The sequence below is a fragment of the Aulonocara stuartgranti genome (assembly GCF_965226115.1).
Source record: "Aulonocara stuartgranti genome assembly, chromosome: 17".
Lineage (NCBI taxonomy): Eukaryota > Metazoa > Chordata > Actinopteri > Cichliformes > Cichlidae > Aulonocara > Aulonocara stuartgranti.
Genome location: NC_138953.1, coordinates 1,259,331 through 1,277,849, shown reverse-complemented (window position 1 = coordinate 1,277,849; position 18,519 = coordinate 1,259,331). Strand labels below are relative to the sequence as shown.

The following is an 18,519-nucleotide window of genomic DNA, read 5'->3' as shown; positions in this document are numbered from 1 at the left end:
CTGAGGCAATAAGTAGCCATCTCCCCAGTGACTCTCAGAGACATTTACTCTAGTCAACCATCACAGGCTCTCTGAAGAGGCAGCCAAATGATACCGAGGACCGCTAACACTGGCCTAGTCAGCTGACAGCTGGTAGGAAGGGGCTTTAAAGATATGGCCAACTGCTACTTGTGCAGCAACATTATAGTGTCACTGACCCCTGACAGCACCTTTACACTACCAAAAAAGCATATTTTTTCAGTCACACACATTCACTCACTCACGTCATTTACATGGACTTTTTCCAAACAAAACTATGGACTCTGCCTCGACTACGACACAGGTAACAAATTATTACTATCTATTACCCTTGCCGTCTACGATAGCAGATGTTGTGCACTTACATTCTGCATGACCGTTATCATTTATCATGTTGCTACTGATTTTGTGCTCAGGAGACAAGTCCAGTAAACATGTGTGGTCATGTGATATGCTTTTACTTAGACTTAGGTCCTGCTGCACCGTTCAGCGCATTGGGCGGCAGATCTCCGCCAGCATAATCAATCAGCTGCGGCTGCTTCGGCCTCATCCTATGCAATGTCTAAGGCGCGTAAATCATCAACGATAGTCCTCTGCCATGTTGTACGGCGGCGTCCTGGTTTGTGTCTTCCATGGAGTGGGTTCCACATGATCTTGGGCAGTTGGTGCAGGACTTGGTGCAGAATGTGACCTCCTGTGGCTTAGTCAAAATGTCATGGAGCGGACGTGTAGTCCGGCGGTGGACTTCTGCATTGGTGACATGGTCCCAGTAAGAGACAGGCAGGATCTGACTTAGCCATGGCTGTTGGGCCACATTGAGTCTTTTGGTGATTTTGGCTGCTGTTTTCCAGTTAGGTATAATGATGGAGCAGATTAATCTTCCTCGCCAGATCGATCTTTGCGTTCGACCAGATCGGCCGAAGAGCGCACCCGCTTTCGCAATCTGACACACGACGTCATGATCAGCATCTCTGTCGCTTGCAAAGATGCTGCCCAGGTAGGTGATTTGGTTCACCTCCTCCAGCGGTTGGTATCCTACTACAATGGGATCCTGAGTCATCACGTAACTGATCCTCATGACCTCGGTCTTGTTCCCGCTGATTTGCAAGCCCACTTTGGCTGCCTCTTGCTCCAAGCTTGGTGTCATGGTCGTCATGTTCTTCCGGACGTCGGCCAACAAAGCGATGTCATCCACGAAGTCGAGGTCCTTCAGGTGTGTTGATGGATGTCAAGGTATCCTGAAGCCATCTTGGTCATGATAACTTTGATTTGCCCTTTCAGTAGCAAGTTGATCTTTACAGGGTGGGTCGCTAGCCCAACGCCAACCCTCCTCCTTTCTCAGCCGGGCTTGGGACCCTCAATGGCGGACTTAACCATCCACGCCAGAGTTCTGCATTTACAGGCATGCTAATCTGGATGGTGATCTTTTTCATTCATGTAGCATGTAAGTGCTAATATGGGCCACCTATATATACACCACCCATGTTTTCCCACTAAAAATCCACCGTCTTTAAGTCTAATATTATATACTGTTTTAGTTATCATTATGCTATGCTACACTGTGACTGTCTTCTCAGGCTTGACAAAGGCAGAGCCACAGTTTTACAATGTATTTATTTATTTTTAGGATGAGCAATATACCCGTGGCAGGGTTAACAGACCTGGGGGATTGCCACGCTCAGAGAAAGCCAGGGCTAAAACTGAATATATTACTAATCATTTAAAAAGCTCCTAGTAGACCTGGATGACTTACGTTTAAAGAAATGCAGCATTTTATCATACGATGAAAGTTCTAAAGGCAATGACATTTAACAGTGTTCAAAGAGTACACAGGGCAGATAATTCCTTTTCTCTGGCAAATGGAGTGAGTCAGGAGAGGCTAGAGGAAGAAGAGTCGAAGGAGGAGGAGTGGAAATTCCCTCCCGTTGTTCTGTAAAGTGTCCCAGTAGCTGATGTAGAACAGGCAGGTTTAAATGTTCTTAATTTAATGAGACACGACTCAGCCTTCCTCCACTTAATTAAAGCCATGATTCACTTCTCGTATGCCACACAGTCTACAGTACATCTGGCAGCCAGAAACACACCGTCACCCTCTTTATTTGCTCACGTGTACAGAGCCTATGCTCTATACGCTGCACTTTGCTGACTTTCAAAGAGCTCAGCACCTCATCGTGCCCAGTTACTTTACCTAATTCCTAAATTAACTCATTGACTTTCCAAAGACAAGGATTCGAGGCACACAGGGAAACATGTATGCATACACTTGCTGAGTTGTCCTGGGGAAGCAGCAGGAGCGACTGTATGCCTAGTGGGTCATCTTGAGCACAGACACAAACCCACACACACTCCTCTGGCTCCTTGCACTCCAGGGTAAACACTAACTGTGAGAGCAGGCCTGAAAGCACTTCTGTCACCTCCTGAATATGCCCCAGTCCTGGACTGCGACTTCTAATGCCTAAATGTGGCAAACACAGACGTCTTGATGTCCTGCTTGGGGCTAAAACATAACAACCGAATCGATATTCATCTGCAGCGGTGCTGTGATTACATTCCCATCTCCGCTGCTGCTGTTGTTCTGTGCCAGCATATGCACAAGGGGCCGCTGTGCATGAGCCACTGGAACCATCCACTCCCACTACAAGCTACACTGTAATCAACATGCTAGTAAATACACATACCCAGTGATGCTGAACCCCCCACTTCCAGTCAGACACATCTCATTTAAAGCTGCTCTGGATTTTCCTGTAATTACACAATTATTAGTATCAGTCTGTATTAAACAGTCTCAGCTGTCATTCCACATACTTGAGATGTTATATTTTACTGCAATTTGTAATAATTAATTATACGGTTTATTTAAAGGAAAAAACCCTCTGTGGTATTTCAGGCACAGTTACTTCAACTGGAGGAGCAGATCTTTGAACAAACTAATAAAACAAAACAGGGTCATTCTTAGATGTGAATTGGCTTTGCATGTAAGGAGATTATTCATTTGTATCCCAAAGAATGGGACCAATTTTACAAATGGAAACATTAAACACTGATCATTCTCGTATTACTGCATGACTCATTTAAAGCAATGCTTCCTGTTCTGCTCAAACACCAATGTTAGCTAAACATTAGAGAAATCCAAAGTAAGCACAATTAGCTTGGAAAACATGGCATATAGACAGGTAGATAGATCCATAACCAAATATAGCTGTTCAGTGAAGTGAACTGAAGATCTCATTTGCGGTGTTGCCTCTTCATTAGTGTAGCACGCATCCTTTTCAAACAAAGACAACTACAGACGATCCAGACGTCACTGCAGAACATGGATGTGTGGCACATCACAACCATGTTTCCGTTTACTGCTCTATAATCCCCCTGTGAACACAGACTCATATAGAGAAGAATTTTTGGACACAATCTTGCCTTTGGTAAATTGATTGAACACAAGATGGATGAATACCCATCAAAACATCCTGTGAGACGTATTTTATGATGCATGGTGGGCAGATGTTTATGTGCAGGCCACACCGCTGAGGCTAACATTAGCACTTCCCTGTCTGACAAGTGATTCTTTGATCACCACGAGTCATTTTCTTTGTTTCTCCATGAGTCAAAGTTTACAAAGGATGCACTTCAGATAATAGTCTGCTTGATTCCTCCTGCCAGTTTGTGCAAATGAAAAGTGCACAACTAGAGAGTGCCTGTTTCTGCCATACAGTTTTATGTTGTATTCCAGCTGCAGTCACAGACTTGAATCCAGAGGACCACATATAAAGCAGACTTTGGTTCTCCAGACATCAGGTGGTTTTTATAGGGTGGGAAAGAAAGCTGGGTGACTGCAGAGTCAGTTCGTGCAATGTTGCAAGTATGAGTCTGCTCTGCGAGGGATGGTGCATTTCAAATCCCCCAAGGCCTTGCTGATGATGCTCCAGTGAAGTTATTGGGGAGGTAAACGTAGATGCCAATTGGTCTAGAAAGGCCTCACACACACACACACACACACACACACACACACACACACACACACACACACACACACACTTGTTGGCTCTGACAGTATCTGTCTGTCCATTGTTTGCACTCAGAATAGGCCTGGTTGTTGTTCCGAGCTATGGGAATGTCTCACTGTGTCTGATAATGGCCATAAAAGCTGTGTTATTGTTCGTGTGCAAATTGTTTTCTTACTGATACAAAATGTCAAAAAGGAAATATTTCCGGTTGTGGCAAACTTCTATCACATGATTTTGTAAATCTCAATCAAGGCTCAAAGAGTGTGTGTGTGTGTGTGTGTGTGTGTGTGTGTGTGTGTGTGTGTGTGTGTGTGTGTGTGTGTGTGTGTGTGTTTTCAAGTGTCTCTCTTTGTGGCAGTCCTTTCATCGCCTCACTAATGAAGTCCAGATGCTCGTGCAGATGGTGACCGACTCTAGTGAATGAGTGTTCAGTGTCAGGGCTCCGGCTGCTCAGAGTTTTACACTAAAGATTTTTAAAGAGTCAGGACAGTCACCTACCTTTGTTTAATATTAGGTTTCAACAAATATAAGTGTATATACACTGTTTACATTTTAAAGGAGCAGTCAGCTGCAATGCCCCGTACACCATTTTAATGTCTGAATGTAATCTTTGTTACTTTATAACTCAGTGTCCTGGAAACATTCTAAATATTCTTATAACACGTTTGACTGCCTGATATATCTGACTATAAATATATGCACTCCATACTGTACATTAATGCCACTGTTTTGCACATGTCTCAACTCTGTATATTTTTATATATTTTATTTATTGTTTACTCTATTTAATTTTTAAAATATGTGTATACACACACACACACACACACACACACACACACACACACACACACACACACAGACACACACACACACACACGTAGAAAAATATTTAGTATACACATCCAGAAATGCATATACTATTATATATTGTACATATATTTATTAGTTTCAGATGTAGCCATTCTCGTATTTTGCTTGTTTACATTATTGTATTTTGCACATCTCTGTTGCTTGTGAAGCTCGCACACAAGAATTTCACTCACATGTGCTGTACCAATGTACCTGCACATGTGATGTGACAATAAAAGTGATTTGATTTGATATGTTGTTTGAGTGTTACTGTAACGTCCCTCCAGCTGTGATGGGGACAGGTGCGGCCTACACTGCACAGTAACACAGCGATGGCTCTTTAGATGATAAAGACCTGAAACTTTCCAGCTGGCATCATCCCTCTTTTGTGTTTAGCTGGTGTATGTTCAATACATTTCATTGTCCTTTAGCCCTGAATTTAGCCCTCGTCTAAAGTTAGCCAAGCAGAATATGAACTTTTTGTTAATAATAAATTGTTATACAGTGGTCCCTCGCTATAACGAGGTTCACCTCTCGCTGTTTGACAGATTTTTTTGTTGGTTTTTTTTTTTTTTTTGGGGGGGGGGGGGGGGGGGCAACTTTCCATTGGTTTTTTGTTTTTTTTACAGCGCGTTGTGTTCTGCGTCCTGATTGACAATAGTCTACAGCCAATCAATCTCGTGCCGTGTCTGCTGTACAGTACAGAACATGTTCAGCTCGTCAACTTTACATAAATCTTCGATCCTAGCAGTGAGTCCTGTAAATGGTGAAATGGTAAATGGCCTGCATTTGTATAGCGCTTTACTAGTCCCTAAGGACCCCAAAGCGCTTTACACTACATTCTGTCATTCACACACACATTCACACACTGGTGATGGCAGCTACATTGTAGCCACAACTGCCCTGGGGCGCACTGACAGACTGGGGATAGGGTTAGGGGGTAAGTTTTCTCCCCAACAAACAACAGTGTTGATGAAACGTCGTCACCTGCGGGTTCCTTTGGTTTCTTTCTGTAATACTGGACTCATTTTCTACAAGGTTTGAACTTTGAGAGTTTAAACAAGACAGAAAAGTGTGAAAATGTTCATGCCTGTCTAACAAAAGTGTGTAAAGTGTGTCGTGAGGGGTTTTACAGCCTTAAAACATCTATAATAATTGTAAAAAATAAAGTTGGCTACTTTGCGGATTTCACTTATTGTTTTTAGAACGTAACTCCTGCGATAAACGAGCGACTGCTGTACATAATTTTATGAAATGAAAATAGATTAGTGTTTGTATAGAGGATTTCCAGTCTCATTGCCGCTCTTTCTATTTCTGTTGCTTTATTTTTTGCACCTGTGGCTAAACGAAATGATATGTCTAGCTTTACTGTCCATATGCACCTTTTTGGCCCTCAGTGAGGCGCCATAGTTACCATGAGCTCCAAAAATTGGCCCTTGGGTTCATGTTTGTGGAGACTTTCCTGCACTTTGTAAGAATGCATCAAGAGCAATGTCAGACATTAAGTCTACTCTGAACATCCCTGATCATCACACATATCATGACGTTATGTGTGGGAGTTCATCAGGGCGCACTGGGATCAGAGAACGAGCCATAACAGGGATCCCCTGCTCCCCGCCCCCCGCCTCTGATGCACTGGATGTTTTAAGCAGAGCAGGAAAACAGCAGCAGAACCGGGATTACACACACAGGACATCCGGGATACACTCTCACAACACACACAGACATAAAGTGGCAGAGAGGTGGGAAAGGGGACAACGTTTGGAGGTAAAGAAGGGGGTACACAAACACAGCTATGAGGCTGAATCCAAACAAGGCAGCTATGCTTTGCTGTGTATCTGGATCATCTCCTCGCACTGTGATAACATCAGCCGGGTTCTGTGAGGAACCCTAAACAGGAAGGATACACAGGAAACCTGAGAAGTGGCAACAGGCTCTAAAAGAAAGGGAGCAGTTTGGTTGTGACAGCATTTGTTAAAGCAGCGGTTTGAGCTGCAGTCGCCGCAGCTGGTAGTTATTGTCCTCAGAAGAAAAGTGAATCTGTGCGCTGTTCTGAGGATTTCTCAACATGTTGAAAACATCACTGACCTTTGAGCACCGTGCATTTAAATGTTAATGCAGCTCCACGGCTTTGTAAGCGCTAAAGTGATCAGTCATCACATCGAGGATCTGAAGTGATCATACACATGTAAACTGCAAAGTTTACTCGAGTCTGTTTCTCACATTTTACATCTGAAGCTCTTGAATGCTTTTTAGTAGACAGGCTGCTGGAACAGAGATACCTGCTCTGGGTAACTGGACCAGCAAACTGCAGCAAGCTTGATGGGAATTCATGGCTCAGGTGCAAAGCTTTTGCTCTTGCTTGTCTCACTTGCACACAGGTGTTAGCATCAAAAACACACATGCTTTGCTCTAGACGTTTCCTAAAACAGACAAATCAGACAAGGCCAACATCCCCTCCTGAAACCAAAACTGCAAAGAGCAAGCATGAACCTGCACGCTGACCAGAATAAAAAGAAAAAAGCTGCAAATCAATAACAGTAGCTAGAAGACACGCACACAGCCAGATGATTTACACTGCTGGATGCATTTTTCTTTCTGTTTTTGTGTGAATAGAAAATTTGAGGGTGTCTCTCGGTTCTTCAAAAGTAAAGACTAATCGCCTTGTACACGCAGAAATACCAAATTGCAACTTGTAGCTCATGACAAACTCAGAAGCTCGGACTTGAGAGCGCATTTCTTTTCCCATTCCAGCCCGACAGTTTGAGCAATCTCACTGTTCTACTTTCCACCCTAAGAACACAATTAATGTCTTGTTAGGGTGGAAAAGATGTCATCTTAAAAATGCTGGTTTGATAAGGAGAACACAGAAACTGTCTTCATGGATCATGATGGCACAGTGATGACAAAACGTTCTTTTGTCTGTTTGAAGAAGGTGAAAAGAGGCACATTTTGGTCACAGATAAGAATTGGTTAGAAATATTCTCTGTTTTATAACATGTTAAATAATAAAACTATTAGACAAAAGCAGCCTTTGCAAAGGCATTCTTCTATTCTTCTCAGTTTGTTGCAAGTTTCTTAAAGAGGCTCTCCATTTTTTCAGATTACAAGGCCCCATAATTGAGGTCACTGACCCGAGTGACTCAGCCTCTTTACCACAGCTGACGCCACAGAGCAACCAAGGTGAGGAATTTTGAGTTTCCTGTAGACATTCTAGGATTTTGTTCTTTCTCGAGACAGAATCAGTTCACTCGTCCATCTCTGTTGTTATCATAGAGCTTTCTCTCTCCCACACAAACACATGAGGAACAAAACTAATAATGTTGAGATTTCTAATGAGGTCACTGAGGTCTGTCTCAGCGAGCAGCTGGCTGCTCCAGTGGCAGACGTGAAATGTGAGCACGCAACTTTGAAGCCTGGGTGCACAAGCAGGTTACCTCTCACAGGCTGAGCAAAGACAGTGCAGTGGGCGAGCAGGGCTGCAGCCTCACACACACACACTCCAGATATCCCAGACAAGAAGCCCACGAAGCAAACGGCCTTATTAGCCGTGCTGATTTCTGCAGCTACGATGCCTTTAAAGGCCCAGCAGCAACTCAGTGTGGTGACGCAGATGAGATCTGTCACAGGCACAATGAAGGCTGCAGGTGAATGCACCCAGAAAGGATTAAGGTGGAAGGCCAGAGGTTGTAGCTCTTGGCTGTCAGCAAGCTGAACTATACAACAACAAGAGCTGTGACAGTCTCCGTTCAGCAGGAAAGGCCTATGTTTCCCCGTCTGGCTGTCGCATTTGTGATCACAGAGATGCGTATTGCACCAATAATCTACCGTATACTTCTTAAAACCCTACACCGCCTTTTTTTGCTGCGTGAAATTCATGACTCCATATTTCAGGCAGGCAGGCAGGACTGTTCGCCGTAGGCATCCTAAATAATTTGAGCGACATCCTAATGTGGGCTTTTCTATCATGCCAGTAGTCATTTTGTCAGATTAACTTTGCCTTTTTCCAGACTCTGGATATTTCATTTCAGTGTGGAAGAAAAGCCTTGAGAGCTTCCACCAAAGCTCTTAGAACTTTTGCCATTTTTTATCCAGCGTGTGATGAGAGGTTTGGCAAATGCACCAAGGAATTCAGCTGCTGTAGTGTGTAGAATACAAGCATGTGTATAATGACAGATCATGTAATCAGTATTAGGTCAGTATAGATAAATACTGCTGACAATTAGTGAGAGCCCCTAACATGGTATCCTGGATAAATCATTTAGAGACTGTGTGTCATGAGGCTAAATGCCAGAGTAAATGGAAGAAGCAGAGAGGCCGTGGTTCTGAGCATCATGAGCGTTATGAGCCATGCAAATAACACTCCTTAAACCTGAATAAAAGTACAGCATTAAATCAAAGTAACTACCTATACTTCCTTTGTATGGACCCAAAACAGTAATTATATGTTCCAGCAACAAAGACCATAACCGTTTTGATTGGTCTGCTTGGTTGTAATATGTGTTGTGAGGCTCTCATATCTGACTGCTCACACTGCCAATGCAATAGTCAGTATGGTCCTTATCTTCCATTTTGAAGCGCTAACGAGTGTGTCGAGTCAAACGTCTTTCCTGTGTTTCAGCTGAGACGATAGGCAGGATCAGTCCTGCTGGCAGAGCAAGGCTGACAAACAAGCACATGTGCATGAGTGCAAACCGTACTCACTATAAATCAAGTTTAATGGTACAGTAAAAAGACTTTATAAAAGACCTTCATGTGGGAGAATTTACATTTTTCAGGTTTGGGGACAACTTTATTTTATTCTTTATGTACCTTGAGAACAGAACCTTAGAACGACAGTCTTGTTCTCCCGATTCACTCGTAGATACAGACAGTTGTACCTAACAAAGAGTCGTCATGTCTGACACAGGTGCAAACAGCTTAACTTCACTCTGAGCATGAGAACTGCTAATGTTCTCCCTGCCGTCATGCTTTCTGCCTGTTTTGTCTAGGCTGGCAGTACGCGCCAAACAGAATCTCATTTGGCGTGCGCTCAACAAGCTGTTGAATACAGAGCTGCAGGCTAATGCCAGTGCACTGGCAGCATTACCGGGGCATCTCCTTCTACTGCAGAGATTATGAACTGCACTGGGAGCAGAAAAGACCACAGGTAAAACACCAGTCTCTGGAGAGCTGCAAAATGCTTCTTCACACTTCCATTCATGCCAAATGATTTTTCTTTTTGAGCGTAAACTTGACAGTTTTTGACATTTTGACACGGTGAACACACAAAAACCTTTTTGCCTCAGACTACACTTGAGCTCTTAAGCCTTATTCTGTAGAGATATTAGCAAAGACTACAGTGTGACACCACTGTAAACCCCCTACCCAGCTCACCACCACTCTACCCTCATCCCCCTTCCTTTGTCTCTTCTACAAGAGGTCGTGATCCTGCAAGCCCTGGAGGAGAGGTGAGAGTTTACACTGGGAGGCCCAGTGGGATTCCTAAACCAGCTAAACATGCCTGAACCACGGAGACGCTGCTTCCAACTTTATCGGAAGAACAATGACAGTGCTGGTGTGTGTGTTTGAAAGACAGGAATGTAAAGGAGTGAAAGGGAGGGGAAGGACAGAGGGCTTACAAAAGGGTGATTAAGTCATTTCAGAAAGAGGGATAAGATGGCAAAGATAGAGATAACGATAAATGTCATACAGGAAGTCAGCAACAGTAAACACACATGCTAGTCAGCAGTACCCGTCTCAGCTGTGTAATCGTGCACAGACACACACTCCAGCATTTAAACTTGTACCAAGCTCCTGCACAAACACCCTGCTTTAAACGTGTCCTCTTTAATCACAGCATCCAGACCATGTCATTGCCATGACGACATCAAATATCCACTTTGTAATCTGTATATTTCTCTGTGTGTGTGTGCGTGTGCGCGTGTGCGTGTGTGTGCGTGTGTGTGTGTGTGTTGAGCAGAAGCTGATGCAACATCTGTGGCGATTGGCACAACTCTTGGAGCATGATGCCGGGGTCCTTGAGAACAGTTTTATGGAGGCTCGGTTCAACTATTACAATCACTTCCTGCCCTGGAAGCTCCTTTAATGACACACAGACAAGAGGTCTCTCTCTGTACAGTGTTCCTGCAGCAGGTTACAGTTACGTAATTTTTAAATAAATCTTATGATTCTACCAGGATCTTCGCAAACAGGGCGTCTTAAGAAGACATTTTAAATGCATAAAGGGTCACAAAGTCTAGTTGAGACTGAAGTAACTGACTGGAAACTCTACATCCAGATCAACAGAATCAACCTTTCTGGGATTTACTAACCTGGATGATTGAGCGTGCATCAAGACGATTAAAGGGTCAGTTCACCCATATTAACAAAAATTTGACTCTCACTTGGAGCCAGGCAGTACAGCTCTGCTGCTACCCAGTACACCAGAGCTTTCACTTGAGTTTTCAACATGAGCATCTGTATCCAGAGTCAGTGTGCATGCACCTTTGCACAACACTGCAAACTACTTTTAAAAGTTGGAGTTGCACAGAAAACTGGGCAATACAGCAATTATTTTACTATAATTTTTGTTTCTCACCATCATTATCTAAAACCTGAAAATCATGTGGAGTAATTGGTGTTTCAGCCCCTCGGTATCTCTTTCTATAGAGACGTGCAGAATCAAGCCAAGGCTCTTTGAGCTTCTTCTGGCAGCACCAAACAGCCCAACATCTTATAAAGACTAGGGATGGGTATCCAGTGCCATTGTGGCACCGGTTCTGACATAAACGGTAGTAACCAGACCGAAAAGCAGCGCACATTTTGGTGCTTTATTTCGGTGCTTTATTTTCCTGAGATGTCAGACACTTTGGATTCTAGCCAATCATTTTACCTTTGCGAGCGTAGTAGGCGGGCCCAGGTACGTACGTTCTTTTAGAGCAGAGCTACAGATTAAAAATGCCCAAGGCGAAGCGGTCAAAGTCTGGCTGTACTTCACAGCAAAAGATGCAAACTCAGCAGCAACAAGTGCTTTAAGCTGATACTGTGATACTGTCAAAGGAGGTAACACCAAGAATCCGATGAAACACCTGGCGACGCATAGCGTTTTTTTTAAAAGCCGAGAAATGCGCCGTATTTGATAGCTTGCTGCGAGACCTCACACCGAGCACATCTACTGCGGGTGTGGTGCCTGTTATCGGACCCAGAGCAACATCCCCCAAGAACCCGAAGAGGAGAGTCCTGGCCCCTAGCCCTGCCAGTGTAGCAGAATGATGAGGATGATGATGCAGCAGCAGCCGTTCTTCTCTGCGTGAGGAGCTTAATGTTGTTTGTGTGTAATTTACGTTGAGTAGGCTAACCACGTTATTACATTAATGCATGTAAGGTGAACTAGCAAACATCATCATAGCTACATGCAGCTGTCTTCTTGTTTGATGGCAGATACTCCCTTCACCCTGGCCACAAAGGCTAAAATGACCAAAGAAAAAGTGGGAAACAGTTAAACATGAGAGGTTTAGGACAAAGTTTGTGTTTTTCCCATTGTTTAAGCACTGCTTCCAGCCAAGAGTGATACCATAGCCCACAACCGAGATGACAGACCTTGCCGACCGTACATACAATACAGAGACAGGTCAATGTGATGTTAACTTGTTAACTTTTTACAAAAAAACAGCTAAACATGAGAGGTTTTTGGACCAATTTTGTGTTTTCCATTCTTTAAGCACCGGTTCGAGCACCGTTTAAGCACCGTTTCAAAAGTACCGGTTTGGTACTGGTATCGGATAAAACCTAAACGATACCCATCCCTAATAAAGACATCATTTCATCATTTTATCATCATCATTGTCATAACTGTTGCATTATTTTTTGAGTAGAATTTAATCTTTGCATTTTATTCCATGTGTGACTCCTTCCTAACTATAAAGCTATGACCAACAACTGCTTTGCTTAATTTCAATTTGGATGAAAATAAGAAATCATCATAACTAAGCAGAGCTCAGTGTCACAGTAACCAGCAGACTAAAGTTGGACCAGTTTTATATACAACACATTTTTACACAGTCTCTGCTCTTTCTAAGAACAAAACTGCACTGTTAGAAAAAACATCTTAAAAAAACAGTAATATTCTGGCAGCTGGGGCGCCAAAATACTACCGTAAAATAACAGAAAATAACTTACTCATGAAAATACGGTTATTTCCAGTAATGAAAATACAATTTGTTGCCCTAATTTTACATGGAATTTTGCCTTTTTCAAGTGCTTTTAAACATTAAATTAGGAACATTTTAATGTGATTAAACAATGAAATTACCTATAAACAAGGTCAATGAATGCGGCAATATGAATAATAATACTTAAATGTACAGAAATATACAGTTAACAGTTGGTTTAAATAATAATGGATTGCATTCATATCGCGCTCTTTGAGACCCTCAAAGCGCTTTACAATTCCACTTTATAATTCTCCTCCGACCACCACCTGTAGGTGAAGTGTGTTGCCCAAGGACACAACGACCGAGTGCCCGAGCCGGGGATCGAACCGGCAACCTTCTGATTACAAGGCGAACTGCCAACTCTTGAGCCACGATCGCCCTAAATAACAATAATAATTATTATTATTTGATGTAAAAAAAAGTTTATACGAATCATTTTATATATTTTTCCATAGCATCACATTTGAATTTAACAGTTCAATCTTTCAAATAACGGACAGATATTTGTGAAATTATGATGCATTTGTGAATTATTTTAACAATCTAAATATGCTCATGTACAGACAGATACATTTAAAAAACAAGGAAATTATGTTTTATTACATTTACAGTGCCCGAACCACCTCAGGAGCCAGCTGAGGTGGTTAGGCTGCTGCCCCCGCGACCCGGCCCCGGATAAAGCGGATGAAGATGGATGGATGGACATTTACTGTGATTTTACGTTAATTTACATTTGAAATGTGAAATCAGTTTATTGATGTAAATTTAATGATATTCTAGAAGAACAGTACAAAACTGTAAAACACACAGTAAAATACTTTTATATTAAGATTTGTTTTTACAGTGTGGTCAAGGGGTTGAAATAGAATTGTTGACAAATATTTAGTAGTATTTAGACATAATTATAGATCAGAAGTTATCACAGAGGCCTAAATAAAATTTATTTTCTCCTTCTAAGTAACGAAACTGGCATTTAGCCTTACTGGACTGGATGCGTTGCCACAACTGGTTATTGTGGATGACTTAATGTAAATGTTAAAAGAACTCTTTGTCGGTGTGAATGGTGCATGAAATTCGTTTGAAACAGTTGTGTGTCTAATGTGTTATGTCATATAGTCTGACTGCTGTGTTTACTTGTATTTGTGTTTTTTCCTTATGTTTAAAAATGTCACCTGGTGCCATCTTTGTCAGGTTATCCTTGAAAAAGACACTTTAAATCAGTGACAAAAGATATCAAACTCTCAAGGATAACAAGCCCAGTGACTTACTAATACACAGAACACGTGTATTGTGGTAATATTTCTGAGCAGATTAGAAATAGAAATGATGGTCCATCTATGGCAGCAGCACCTGCACTGGTGACTCACACAGTGGCAGTGTGTGTACAGAAAAAACAGCAGGTCAGTTCAGTTTCATATTCCCATGGATGATATTAGCCTTTCTCTGTTTATCTCATGTTTCATCGCAGCCCCATTACCCACACAGAGCAGCGATGTCTCCAAATCATTACCTGCGCACCGATCCACGTCTCTACACGATCTCACCAGTGGACATGGTGGCATTAAACCCCTGTAGATATTTTATATGTTTATTATAACCTTAAGTATCGTAGCCTGATCCAGTCAATCTGAAATGAGCCACTGAGCCGCGCAGACACCGGGACTTTTCTGGGATTTAAATGTCTGGTGCTTCAGTTTATTAAGAGAAAGCAAATACTCCGAAAGTATGCTCTCCGTTCAGAGCTTTAGTAGACCTGTTGTGCAGCAGGTCGGCAGCCCTGAGCCTGAATAGTCGCTGCGCCTGTGCTTGACGCGCAGACTTGTGTGATTTCGGCGCACAGAGACGCTGCTGTACAGCCCTTCCATCCATCCAGACAGCGGAGATTTGGCAAAGCAATAGATCAGATTACATAATTTAACATAATTAGATGCAAATTCTATCACCGAGCCCCCGCTGAGATGGAGAGGAGCTCTTTTCTTGTGCAAGAAATTACTACCTGCTGGTCTCCAGACAGGACACGCGTCCTAAACGCTCCCCAGAGACAGTTCCGTTTTAGATATGGATTCCACATGAAAGTAACTCCTTGTTCTCCTGACAGCGAGAACCACTGGGGAGGGTTTGAGCATAATGCCACAGCCCACGCTGCGTGCCAGACCTAAGTGCTGCCCCGTACACCAGTTCCTATCGCCAAGCCGCGTTTGTGAAGACAAAAAGCCCCCCCACCGCTACTGCCACCATGCCACTTGTCAGCTGAAGGGAAGCGAGTGGCCAGCCCCAGGTTACTCACACATACACACAAACCAAGAAACACTTCAACCAAAAAAGAGCAGCTCAGCAAACGCCGGAACGCGCAACAAGGCGACCGGTCTCACGTGGAAGATCGATTTAAACCACCGTACTCACTCTGGTTGATTTACGCCTTTACATCGCGCAAGTATCAATTATTTATCGGGCGCATTACTGTACAGCCAGAACAAATCGATGTGTCGGCGCGCCAGGAGGTTACCAGGCAGGATGCAATTCATCAACACGCACTCACACACCCGAGAGAAAGAGCAGCGAGATCCTACCTGGTTGAAACATACTTTGGAAATAAAAGATGACCAGAATAAAGGATCCCAAACAAGTGGCAAATATCATCCGGCATATCCTGCTCATCCTCATCAGTTCGCTCAGAGTCTGTTTCATGGCGGGACGGAGAGGCTGGAGGATGCCGCGCGCTTTGTGCGGGAATGAAGGGCCGGTCTGTCGGCAGACTGTCGGAGGCTCCGGGGCTCTGGCGGTACTGATGAGGATTGTCCGCCGGTCAATGAGCTGAACACATCCAACATGGAGCGTACCACTTCTGGGCTAAAAGAGGGGTGGTTCGTCCTCGGAGCGAATGAGCGCGTCCACGTGTGCACTTGAATTTATGAGCATAATTCCAAGCTGCTGTTTGTTGTTATGGCGCCGTGTCTGTCGTGGCTGTATGACCAACACAAGGAAACTTTTAAAATAAGAACAAAGTATAAAAATATCACCAGTCTCAACAGAGATCGATATAGATTAAACGTTTGCAACATTGTGTATTGGGCCTATACCCCGATGGCGTGCTTTGGGTGTCAGTTCTTAACTGTCTGTATTAGTTAAATAGATGTATTGTGGGTTTAAAAAGTACAGTGCTTCCTTCCGAAATGCATAACATAAAATTAAGTCAACAGCATCTAGTCGTTTTAACTTCCTTTGAACATCCACAACGTCAGCTTACATTTGAGTCGACTATACTGCAGTGGTGCACCGTAACCAAGTACACTTTATTACAGTTCAGTATACTTTTCATTTTATGCTGCTTTTCACTTTGACGTCTGATTAGTGCAGAGGTAAGTGTTCTAACTCTGAACACTATAGTTTTGTTACTTTACAGCACGTTAGGATTTTAAAACTTTAATAATATAAGGAATGAAATGAAACACAGAAAGCGAAGCCTCAAAAAAGTGAATCTAGTGCTATCGCCTATCATAGCACAAGGCTCTGACCCATCCAGGTCCACCAGAATAACAAGAATATTAGTTATTCTTCGGTCATGTCTAATTTTTAAATACAAGTTCATTGTCTTGCAGAAATCCATCAACATTGGTCCACCTTGGTTTGCAGTGAATATCTTTTACTTTTATTGCTACTCAAGTACATTTTGCTGACAAGATTTGCATACATTTAGTTAAAACAGGCTGCGAATGCAGGACCTACTTTATATTATAGTCCACTATTTTTACATTGTATTGCTACCTTTACTTAGCAGAAGATGTGAGTATTTCCTCCACTATTGCCGTTGGATGGCTAAAACTATAATGACTCAGAGGGAGAAGGACCAAATGAGTTAATGTCCAAAATAAAAATTATTTGGTTAAAACACGCAACTATCTTACGAAAACAGTGTGCCAAAGAAGCACAAGAGGAGCACACAGGAGCCTTTAAACAGTCCAAAAAATGCCAAACACGATGAGGAAAACATGACAAGAACAAGAGCAATGTGTGGAGTACATATGCCTGCGGGTGAATAAAGGATCAAATGTATAACTGTGAAACTGGGCAAACCAGTTATCGAGGTCTAAAAAGTTACCATCCAGACAGGAACCAGTGATAACAACACAAAATGTGAAACAGCTCGAACAAACATAACAAAAATCCAAAAACAGTCATTCAGCATTCAAAGTGTGTAGTTTGTTTTGTCATGTCTCAGCTGATTGATTTGTTTTTCTGACAGAGAACTAGAGGCACTGTAAATGATTGTTTTAGGCTTCAATGATCGAGTATTTCACAAAGCAAAGAAAAAAGATGGATCTGAGCACACAGATGTGCTTTTACTCTTCACTCTGCCCTCTTCATCATGTTACAGCAGCTTCATCCTGTGACCCTTTGGAGGTTCCTGGGCTCCATGGGCTGGAAACCATTGGACTAAACTACTGAGCTGTGTGCAGTGGAATTAGAGCTGGCTCCACCTTGAAGAGCTACAAATTCAAATTCAAATTTTATTTGTCACGTACACAGTCATACACAGTACGATATGTAGTGAAATGCTTGGACAACTGCTCGTGACCTAAAGAAAACAAAAAAGGAAAAGGCTATGAATAAGATAGGAAATAAATATGAAAAATTAAAAAGGGTAAATTTAACTAGGAAGGAATAAAATATAAATTAAGGTTAAAAATGAAATAACTGTACAACACAAAGCTAAACTACTGCTTATACACATGAATAGATCTGTATTAGCAATATAATGCTGTTTCATATATTAATGACATTAGCTGATAATATGAGGACTTGTGCTTCTCATGAAATCAACCAGTACAGCTTTTCAGTTTGTGACTTAAATGCAAGCAGAGCTGCTTCATTCACTTCATTCAGCTACAGTCCCACCTAGTGGAGTAAGAGCATACTGTAAGAAGGTCAGGCAAAACCTTTAAACCAAGTCCAAACCAAGAGGCCGGTGATAAATAGACTCCTACATGGCATCTCCACCTTGCTGTGAGACCTGCACAAAGTCATAGAAGCTGCTTTGCTTTGATCAAATTATGCTCTAATTGCATTTTCAAGCACACGCCAGAAAGAGGCAGTCCTGTGCACTTGTTCTAATGAGGGTATCTATCTTTTGCAGGCAGGTCTGTCACAGAGGCAGTCAGAAGGTGGTCAGGGGGATAGCAATAGAAAATCTGCATCTAATCACTCAGCATCAATGGTAAATGGACTGATTCTTATATAGTGCTTTTCTACTCTCCCGGAGTACTCAAAGCGCTCTATACAACCACTCATACCAGCACGTCTATACACAAGTGCAAACTAACCTGCATTCACATTCATCCACGCTCCGATGAACGCATCAGAGGGCAATTTGGGGTTAGTATCTTACCCAAGGATACTTGATATGCAGACTGGGGAAGCCAAGGACCGAACCACCGACTTTCCGATCAGTAGCTGAT

The 18,519-nt window shown here is 42.6% G+C and overlaps 1 protein-coding gene across 2 annotated transcripts in view; it reads right to left on the bottom strand.

Annotated features, from left to right (window-relative positions):
* chst11 (carbohydrate (chondroitin 4) sulfotransferase 11) overlaps window positions 1-15,809 on the bottom strand; it is a 97,194-nt gene extending 81,385 nt beyond the window's left edge. The window contains exon 1 of one of the 2 annotated variants that reach the window (XM_082511637.1): window positions 15,634-15,809. In XM_082511637.1, coding sequence (XP_082367763.1) covers window positions 15,634-15,751 — 118 coding nt within the window. In that variant the 5' untranslated portion in view covers window positions 15,752-15,809. The remainder of the gene's footprint in view (window positions 1-15,633) is intronic. The other variant, XM_082511638.1, reaches the window with a different exon arrangement.
* Between the last annotated feature and the right edge of the window lie 2,710 nt (window positions 15,810-18,519).